Source organism: Populus euphratica, unplaced genomic scaffold, assembly GCF_000495115.2.
Source record: "Populus euphratica unplaced genomic scaffold, PopEup_1.0 scaffold120.1, whole genome shotgun sequence".
Lineage (NCBI taxonomy): Eukaryota > Viridiplantae > Streptophyta > Magnoliopsida > Malpighiales > Salicaceae > Populus > Populus euphratica.
This window is the reverse complement of record NW_011499918.1, coordinates 442,011-453,085: the sequence shown is the minus strand read 5'-3', so window position 1 is coordinate 453,085 and position 11,075 is coordinate 442,011. Positions and strand designations below refer to the sequence as shown.

The window sequence follows — 11,075 nt, the reverse complement described above, 5'->3', positions numbered from 1 at the left end:
TTCCTGCTTCTATATTGAACATGTTTGTGTTTATATATATTAGAACGATAACCAAACGATAAATCAAGAGCTCATTGTCCTATAGTTAATTGTCCATATATCCATATGAATTTGCAACCACTGATCTCCTGGCATTCTGTTATGTCAACTATCATATGATAATGCACACAAATAACTACAAAAGTCTACTAGTAGTGAAAATGTACAAAATTACAAATTATTATGCGTAATTTGTCGGAATCAAATATCAGGTCTCCAAGCAAAGCATTACAGCTGATGCAGAAGATAATTTCAGAAAATCCACAGCCCAGTAAAAGCTTGGCAGGTAAAGCCAGTCCATGTGCTCTTGCACCGCCTACTCATCACTATAAACACAACTTGAGCAGCCACTATAATCCACCATGGCAGGCAGTGATGCTCCTGTCAATCCCACCTTAAATTGTACACTGCAAGCCCAGTTAACACTAGGTGAAAGACAAGTGCAGTTGCTGATATTATGGCACATGGGGTTGCAATACTTTGTGCTTGAAGGAATTTTTGTATAGGAAAATTCACAGCGTAAGCAAAATTTGGGTATGAGAACACAAACAAAGACAGCCGCGCTGCTGACGCTACGGTTGTTGGTTCATCAAGTAAGATCAAATTGGCTTTGCGAAAACATTAAAAAATTGATCTTTGAAGATATTTGCCGAACATCTCATATCGGCGAGCTCCATAAGATTGGCCACAGAGTTTCCACAGCACGTCCCTTCCCTAACTACAAGATCAAGGTACAAAATCAATAAGATTAAACCCTAAAAAGTTAAATCACATTTTAAGTCATTTTGTTGTATATATTTCCACGAGGCCATAGCCTAAGAGTTGGACACCACATTGCCAAGAGAGGCAGCAGCAAGCTCAAGATCGCCGAGGTGGCCAGCGAAGATTCTGGTAGACAAGGACATGGGTTGTTGATCAAGTAAACCAAAACAGCAGGCGCAGCCAAGCGGAGAAGGATCTTAAGCTCAATCCAGGATGCCAACCGAGGCGCTCGAAGTAGCCTAAGTTGGTGTCGACATTTTCAAGCCTGGAAGTCCAATTCATGATAGTGAGAAATTGGTTCATGTTCTGGGATTGAGCGTAAAAGGGGTTCATGGACTTCACCTCGAGACTCCATTTTGTCCATTTTTGTGGAGATCGTGATGCTGATTTGGTTACTTGGGTTGAACAATGGAGAATATGATTTGAGAATGGGTTGGAGGATATATAATCATGGTGAGAGACTTGAGGAATACTCCTGATGGTTTGTCAGTGAATTATTCCACAGGATAACCACAAGTGATTCATAAATAAAACAAAAACAAAATAAAATTCACCACAAGTGGTAAAAAAATATTGCTTTGAGATACGGAAGATATCATAATAAGTTCCAAGTTCTATCTCCGAATAGCTTGTTAATCTTGAGTCCTTGGTCACACATGACCTTTTTTCCTGTAAATTTAATAAATCATGTGACTGAGATTATAATAGTTAGATTCGTTCCAGATTTGATTTGGTTTAAAACCCAGGTCTTTGGTTTGTTGAGTCAACTCATGGGTCAACCCAGGTGTGTGTGTGTATATATATATATATGTATGTATATTATCTAAGATGATATTTGTCATAACTTATTTTTGGGTTATTTCTCGATTCATATTTTTTTTTAAAAAAAATAAAATGCAAAAAAATAAAAAAATATTATAAAAAATATAAATAGTAAAAAAGGATGTCAAAGTGCCCAAAACATAGTTAAAAATTGGTTGAGGAGCTTCAAAATTATAAAGATTAAAATTTGACAGTATTTTATTAACTAATAAGATCCATGTTAATAAAAAAAAATTTAATTTGAGGAAGAAAAGTCCAAAATCAGATGTTATGGACTCAATTAAATTTTATTAAAGGTTTAATTGAATTTATGGTGAGTTTGATGGCAAGAAAAATTGATTTTGGAGTCAATTTGGGCTTTAATTGGAAGAAATTAAAGTTCCGAGGTCAAATTATAATTTTTGAGATTTAATTTAGTCAAATCAAGGGCTTAATTGCATAAATATTGAAGTTTGTTGGTCATTTAGGGACTTAATTGAAGAAATTCAAAACTAAGGATCAAATTGCAAAGACTCGTAAATAGAGAAGCTGTAATTAAAACTGGATCAAGGGTCCAATTGAAGAAATTAGATTTTTATTGCTCAATTGAGGGTCAAATTACATAATTTCAAAACCAATGACTAAAGTGAAAAAGGTGGCCAACTTTAAGGCTGCTATTCGATTCTTGGTAGGGATGCAGTTGCATTGATTTTTAAATTAAAATTGTAATTTATAACTTGATTGAATAAATTATAAATTGATGACCAATGTGAAATTTAACACATTTTGTTGTCCTTTTTTTTTTAAATAAAACGACATCGTTTCATGCACTATTCATAAAAAAACCCAAAACAATGTTGTTTTAAGAGCACTTTAGATCTTTTTCTTCCCCTAGATGCACGATACAAGTGAAGAAGAAGATTTTTCTTTCCTTATTTGTAATGACTTCTCCTTTCCAAAAAGAAGCTGCCTTCCCTTTAAAAGATGCCGATCACTTGCCATGTGTTGGGAGGGTAGTGGAGGGTGGGCAGCACAGCGGTTGCCTCGTCCATATGTCTCCCCTGTTTTTGCCTATAAAAATAGGGGAGCACAAACCAAGAGAAAGACAAATAGAGAGAGAGAACATAATAGAGGGAAGAGGGCAAAGAGAAAGAGAAGAGAAAGAAGAGAAAAGAGGAGAAGAAAAGGAAAGAAATAAAAACAAAGGAGGGAAAGGAAGAAGAAGGAGAAAACGTTGCCCCTGCCACCCTCAGCTCCCCAGTAGCACCGCCAGCCACCCAAACCACCGGCAACGCCACTGCTCTAGATAAGCCTTCTCCTTACCATTTATTTCCTTACCAGCGTCACTTGTATTTTTGCATGTAGAACATGATTTCACGTTTTGTTGCAAAAATATAGTGTGGACTGGTTACTGTGCTGATGCACAGTAACCAACCCATTTAGGCCTAGGTTGGGTTTAGCTAGCCCACAGTAAATGGGTCGGATCCAGCCTAGCCCACAAAAGTTGGGTCAGGTTTGACCCAGTTCATTAAAAAAAATTAAAAAATATTTTTTGTTTAGAATTTTACAATTTTTCTGCATAGTTTTTTTATGTAATTTTGATCAATATCATGTAGTATTTTTATGTTGTAAAAATACAAATTCAATATTAAAATACTTGGTTTTCATCAAAACTTTCAAAATTACAAAAAAATTAATTTTTTTTTTTTTGTGTATACGGCCAACTATCTTAAAGCTAAAAAATCATATTGTGTTTTTTTATACATCAAGAAACAATATTTTAGCATGCATTTTGGTTTAATAACTAGTTTATTAAAGTCAAGAGATTGATCAAAATTTCAAAAATAACAAAAATTTTATTTTGTTTGTTTCTTAGTATCCGGGGTATAACATTAAAAGTAATACGTATTCCGGATATTTAATTCTTTTTTCTGGACAATAAAACGATTAGGTTTTATTGTATTAAGATAAGAATCTTCTTATTAAGGAGGGCTTGTCTTGAACCTTAAACAAATTAACAATTAGAAACCATAACACGACTTTAGATTTTATCAGACAAAACAATGTAGTCTGCTTTAGGTAGGGCACTTGGGGTGCTAATACTTTCTCTTTACGCAACTAGTCTTTGTACCTGATCTCTGAAACTAGTTAGGGCTTCCAGTGACCAAAATATTAGATGACGACTTCCATTTTAATTTTTCACTGATAAAAGATAAGAATTTTCTGTCTCTTTATATTTTTTCAGAAATACACATATCTATTTTTTTGGAGAGTGAACGATTGCCGTGATGCCACATACATGCGATAATATTATTTTAATTTAAAAATATTTCTTGATTTTGATCTGTTCGAGTTTAAATCAGATTTAGTATAGTCAAATGGGTTAAATATTAACTATCTAGTTTATTCAAGTTTAACCAAGTCAATTTCAAAAAATAATTCAAGATGAAATTAATTTGGTTTAATTATATAAGGCTCTGAATTCTTGAGTCACCGAGTTATTTAATAACTATTATCATGAATATAAGTTATGAAGTACTAGTTGTAGTCATTTAAAGAGATCCATAAATAAATAAATACCATCTCTTATACATATTTTAAAAAATGGTTTACTTTTTTTCTTTTCATGACAGGTATTCTTGGTGATTACTGAATTTTCCTATTGTAAAAATAAAGTAATTTTTCTTCTATTCATATGTAAAAAATAAAAAATACTCCTCTCATATATGATCAAAAAAATTCACCTTCACAGTAGTTTTCTGCATAACTTCAATGGTAATCGAGAGAAAGCACACCATACTTTTGCCAAATAATGTTTAAAATTATTTATTACCAAGGAAAGCCTTTTAATGAGAAAAAAAAGAAAATTCCTTGTGGATTGGCTGGGAAAAATTTACGACTGCTCTTAATTACTTCCAGCACTTGTTCGGCTTAAGAGTTTGTTGATGACCAAGACATTGTTGCACAATTGGCGAAAAACTGCGTTTCTCGAAGACAGCAACGTTTGTTGGCCAGGAGCCTGTTTCTTGAACCCATTCTCGCATGATTCAACATTAGCAAGTGCTGCTCTCACCCAAGCACGTACATCATTAGTAGCATTGGCTAACAAAGCAGCCAATGAGTTATCAAGTTGCTGGATGGCATCCAAGTATTGATCTGAACAATCTTCTAGGGCTTGCTCATTGACAGGGCCCAGAGTTTTGTTACTAAGCAATGTTGTCTTGATGTACGAGGATGTGTTTGTTGCGTTCGTTGATGCAAGGTTTAATGCAATTATGCCAAGTTGCTGTAGATTGGCTTGTTTGCTATCAGGGTTAGATTCAAGGCTGGCAACACAATTAACCTTGTTATGAGTTTTTGTACACACTTCTTGGATTAGGTTGGTGCTTCCTTTGGCCACGGATGGGTGGAAGAAGAAGGCGAGGCTTATAGTTACAGAAAACAAGAAGAAACTTGTAACGGGCTTCATCTTCTCTGTAATCTGCTAAAAGGGGCTGGTTGTTTGTGGTTTATATCAAGAAAGGAACAGGCTAATTTTTCAAAAATAGTTTTTTGGACAACTAGTATGAGGTAAGTTTCTGTTAAATTAGTAAGCAAAAGGATTCAAGCAAAGACTAGAAATGGAAGAAACAAATGCGGTTAGCCACTAAAGAAAGCTGTTCTTCAGGGCTTCAATATAATTCTCAGGCCAACTCCGAAGCAGTCAATAAAGTTAGAAAAACAACAGGGCCCTTCATCATCCCTCTAAATCCTACCTTGGATTTTCTCAAAGAATCGTTTATGACTGGGTCTAGGAAGACCACATCATATCTAGACTTGTATATTTATAAATTTTTTGAACCTAAAATGATATTATCTTTGATCAAACTTACTATGGTGTACGATCCAACCCTTTGTGTTGTTCAAAATAGTTAGACATAATAACATGATGGTAATATCCATTTGTTACCAAAGTCTTAGCTGTTGTAGTCATTCTTTTCTTCTTCTTCTTCTTTTTCTTTTTCTTTTTCTTTTTAATAAAAAAACCTAATTAAACACATATGAACTAGGATTGGTCTTATTTCTTCTAGCTTTTTTTTTTTTTTTTATAATGTCATGGTATTGCAACTCAAGGAGTTAATTTTTTTTTTAACCACTGACACAAAACTTGAGAATTACACGAGCAAATGAGTGTGAAATTTTTTTTAACATCAGCTAAAAATTAAGCTGTCAAGTTGAGAGATAAACATAAATAAAGATTCTCAATTTAAAAGTAAGTTCATTGACAAATAAAAATTCAATTTAACTTAAAAATAAAATTTAAAGACTTTATATTTCTTTTTAAATTAAAACGATAATATTTTAGATTAACAAGTTAATTTAAATTAATCTATTAAGCTTACAATGCGGGTCATAAATCTAATTGAGTATAATAACTTTATTTTTTAAAAATATTTTTTATTTAATTATATAATAATAATAATAGACAATTATAGTAAAACAATCAAATGAAATATAAAAAGAATGACTACTATGAATTGCACAAAAAGAACTCTTGTTAATATTAAAAAAAAAACACTATAATCTTATTAAAAAATATAGTAAAAATTGAACAATATTAAATAAAAGAATATCTAGTTAGTTGACCCCTACTTCATTACATGTTAGATAAATTTTTTTAATACAAAAATAAATGGATGTCAAAGTGCCCAAAACATAGTTAAAAATTGGTTGAGGAGCTTCAAAATTATAAAGATTAAAATTTGACAGTATTTTATTAACTAATAAGATCCATGTTAATAAAAAAAAATTTAATTTGAGGAAGAAAAGTCCAAAATCAGATGTTATGGACTCAATTAAATTTTATTAAAGGTTTAATTGAATTTATGGTGAGTTTGATGGCAAGAAAAATTGATTTTGGAGTCAATTTGGGCTTTAATTGGAAGAAATTAAAGTTCCGAGGTCAAATTATAATTTTTGAGATTTAATTTAGTCAAATCAAGGGCTTAATTGCATAAATATTGAAGTTTGTTGGTCATTTAGGGACTTAATTGAAGAAATTCAAAACTAAGGATCAAATTGCAAAGACTCGTAAATAGAGAAGCTGTAATTAAAACTGGATCAAGGGTCCAATTGAAGAAATTAGATTTTTATTGCTCAATTGAGGGTCAAATTACATAATTTCAAAACCAATGACTAAAGTGAAAAAGGTGGCCAACTTTAAGGCTGCTATTCGATTCTTGGTAGGGATGCAGTTGCATTGATTTTTAAATTAAAATTGTAATTTATAACTTGATTGAATAAATTATAAATTGATGACCAATGTGAAATTTAACACATTTTGTTGTCCTTTTTTTTTTAAATAAAACGACATCGTTTCATGCACTATTCATAAAAAAACCCAAAACAATGTTGTTTTAAGAGCACTTTAGATCTTTTTCTTCCCCTAGATGCACGATACAAGTGAAGAAGAAGATTTTTCTTTCCTTATTTGTAATGACTTCTCCTTTCCAAAAAGAAGCTGCCTTCCCTTTAAAAGATGCCGATCACTTGCCATGTGTTGGGAGGGTAGTGGAGGGTGGGCAGCACAGCGGTTGCCTCGTCCATATGTCTCCCCTGTTTTTGCCTATAAAAATAGGGGAGCACAAACCAAGAGAAAGACAAATAGAGAGAGAGAACATAATAGAGGGAAGAGGGCAAAGAGAAAGAGAAGAGAAAGAAGAGAAAAGAGGAGAAGAAAAGGAAAGAAATAAAAACAAAGGAGGGAAAGGAAGAAGAAGGAGAAAACGTTGCCCCTGCCACCCTCAGCTCCCCAGTAGCACCGCCAGCCACCCAAACCACCGGCAACGCCACTGCTCTAGATAAGCCTTCTCCTTACCATTTATTTCCTTACCAGCGTCACTTGTATTTTTGCATGTAGAACATGATTTCACGTTTTGTTGCAAAAATATAGTGTGGACTGGTTACTGTGCTGATGCACAGTAACCAACCCATTTAGGCCTAGGTTGGGTTTAGCTAGCCCACAGTAAATGGGTCGGATCCAGCCTAGCCCACAAAAGTTGGGTCAGGTTTGACCCAGTTCATTAAAAAAAATTAAAAAATATTTTTTGTTTAGAATTTTACAATTTTTCTGCATAGTTTTTTTATGTAATTTTGATCAATATCATGTAGTATTTTTATGTTGTAAAAATACAAATTCAATATTAAAATACTTGGTTTTCATCAAAACTTTCAAAATTACAAAAAAATTAATTTTTTTTTTTTTGTGTATACGGCCAACTATCTTAAAGCTAAAAAATCATATTGTGTTTTTTTATACATCAAGAAACAATATTTTAGCATGCATTTTGGTTTAATAACTAGTTTATTAAAGTCAAGAGATTGATCAAAATTTCAAAAATAACAAAAATTTTATTTTGTTTGTTTCTTAGTATCCGGGGTATAACATTAAAAGTAATACGTATTCCGGATATTTAATTCTTTTTTCTGGACAATAAAACGATTAGGTTTTATTGTATTAAGATAAGAATCTTCTTATTAAGGAGGGCTTGTCTTGAACCTTAAACAAATTAACAATTAGAAACCATAACACGACTTTAGATTTTATCAGACAAAACAATGTAGTCTGCTTTAGGTAGGGCACTTGGGGTGCTAATACTTTCTCTTTACGCAACTAGTCTTTGTACCTGATCTCTGAAACTAGTTAGGGCTTCCAGTGACCAAAATATTAGATGACGACTTCCATTTTAATTTTTCACTGATAAAAGATAAGAATTTTCTGTCTCTTTATATTTTTTCAGAAATACACATATCTATTTTTTTGGAGAGTGAACGATTGCCGTGATGCCACATACATGCGATAATATTATTTTAATTTAAAAATATTTCTTGATTTTGATCTGTTCGAGTTTAAATCAGATTTAGTATAGTCAAATGGGTTAAATATTAACTATCTAGTTTATTCAAGTTTAACCAAGTCAATTTCAAAAAATAATTCAAGATGAAATTAATTTGGTTTAATTATATAAGGCTCTGAATTCTTGAGTCACCGAGTTATTTAATAACTATTATCATGAATATAAGTTATGAAGTACTAGTTGTAGTCATTTAAAGAGATCCATAAATAAATAAATACCATCTCTTATACATATTTTAAAAAATGGTTTACTTTTTTTCTTTTCATGACAGGTATTCTTGGTGATTACTGAATTTTCCTATTGTAAAAATAAAGTAATTTTTCTTCTATTCATATGTAAAAAATAAAAAATACTCCTCTCATATATGATCAAAAAAATTCACCTTCACAGTAGTTTTCTGCATAACTTCAATGGTAATCGAGAGAAAGCACACCATACTTTTGCCAAATAATGTTTAAAATTATTTATTACCAAGGAAAGCCTTTTAATGAGAAAAAAAAGAAAATTCCTTGTGGATTGGCTGGGAAAAATTTACGACTGCTCTTAATTACTTCCAGCACTTGTTCGGCTTAAGAGTTTGTTGATGACCAAGACATTGTTGCACATTTGGCGAAAAACTGCGTTTCTCGAAGACAGCAACGTTTGTTGGCCAGGAGCCTGTTTCTTGAATCCATTCTCGCATGATTCAACATTAGCAAGTGCTGCTCTCACCCAAGCACGTACATCATTAGTAGCATTGGCTAACAAAGCAGCCAATGAGTTATCAAGTTGCTGGATGGCATCCAAGTATTGATCTGAACAATCTTCTAGGGCTTGCTCATTGACAGGGCCCAGAGTTTTGTTACTAAGCAATGTTGTCTTGATGTACGAGGATGTGTTTGTTGCGTTCGTTGATGCAAGGTTTAATGCAATTATGCCAAGTTGCTGTAGATTGGCTTGTTTGCTATCAGGGTTAGATTCAAGGCTGGCAACACAATTAACCTTGTTATGAGTTTTTGTACACACTTCTTGGATTAGGTTGGTGCTTCCTTTGGCACACCTATGAACTAGGATTGGTCTTATTTCTTCTAGCTTTTTTTTTTTTTTTTTATAATGTCATGGTATTGAAACTCAAGGAGTTAATTTTTTTTTTAACCACTGACACAAAACTTGAGAATTACACGAGCAAATGAGTGTGAAATTTTTTTTAACATCAGCTAAAAATTAAGCTGTCAAGTTGAGAGATAAACATAAATAAAGATTCTCAATTTAAAAGTAAGTTCATTGACAAATAAAAATTCAATTTAACTTAAAAATAAAATTTAAAGACTTTATATTTCTTTTTAAATTAAAACGATAATATTTTAGATTAACAAGTTAATTTAAATTAATCTATTAAGCTTACAATGCGGGTCATAAATCTAATTGAGTATAATAACTTTATTTTTTAAAAATATTTTTTATTTAATTATATAATAATAATAATAGACAATTATAGTAAAACAATCAAATGAAATATAAAAAGAATGACTACTATGAATTGCACAAAAAGAACTCTTGTTAATATTAAAAAAAAAACACTATAATCTTATTAAAAAATATAGTAAAAATTGAACAATATTAAATAAAAGAATATCTAGTTAGTTGACCCCTACTTCATTACATGTTAGATAAATTTTTTTAATACAAAAATAAACACATAGGCATTCCCAACATTTTTTTTACAGAAAAAATATAAATATTAATAAAAAGACTAATATATACATTTACTTAAATAATTCAAGAATCATACATATATACCAATAAATACAAGAAAAACATGTCAATGCCAACCAAAGACTATACTAGAAAGTTGAGAGATAAATGAAAATAAAGACATTTGATCTCACATGATGGCTCATGAACCTAGTTGAGTTTAATAATTTTATTTTTTAAAATTAAATTTTTATTTAATTAAATAATAATAAAAATAAATAATTATAGGAAAGTTATTGAATAAAATTCAAGAAAACAATTATATAGGGTTGCATAAAAAAATGTCTACTAATATAAAAAATTTATAATCTTATTAAAAAACCAAGTAAATATTAAATGATATTTTTATTAAAAATATGAAAAAATTTATAATTAATTTCAATTAAAATTGAAAACTCTCCAAGCTAAGCATTCCACATGTATAATTAATCAATTCATTTTAATTAATTTAAGTTTAAACCAAAAAATAAAATAAAAGCCAAAACAATAAAAACTTAGATACTTGGGCTTGGCCTAACAAAAAAGAAGGCCATGCATGTGGACTTAGTTTTTTTTTTTCCCTCTCTTTTGGCATAAAGGAAATTACTAACCTATCATCCATCTTCTTTCTTAAAAAAGAGTAAAAGCAAATGGCACATCATGATACATCGCCTTTAGTTTTCAGCACTATAGTAGTGGCTAAAAAAACAAGTTAGTTCATTATTTACCCAATAAAACTCTATTTTTTAAACTTATTTTCAAATAAAAAAACTAAAAGCAACACCCCTTTAATCCTAAAAAACCAATCCCTAACCCAAAAAAACCCAAAAAACCTAAAATCAATAAAAACAAAAACACAATAAT

At 31.1% G+C, this 11,075-nt stretch overlaps 2 protein-coding genes across 2 annotated transcripts; both read right to left on the bottom strand.

Annotated features, from left to right (window-relative positions):
* Positions 1-4,465: 4,465 nt before the first annotated feature.
* Positions 4,466-5,071, bottom strand: LOC105134811 (pectinesterase inhibitor-like). The gene has a single exon (XM_011039359.1). The coding sequence runs from the start codon at positions 5,069-5,071 to the stop codon at positions 4,508-4,510; it is 564 nt and encodes a 187-aa protein (XP_011037661.1). The 3' UTR covers positions 4,466-4,507.
* A 3,970-nt stretch (positions 5,072-9,041) lies between these two features.
* LOC105134894 (pectinesterase inhibitor-like) lies at positions 9,042-10,833 on the bottom strand. Its single transcript, XM_011039470.1, has 2 exons — positions 10,823-10,833; positions 9,042-9,537 (listed from the first exon to the last, which is right to left on the bottom strand). The coding sequence occupies exons 1-2, from the start codon at positions 10,831-10,833 to the stop codon at positions 9,042-9,044; spliced, it is 507 nt and encodes a 168-aa protein (XP_011037772.1).
* Positions 10,834-11,075: the final 242 nt, after the last annotated feature.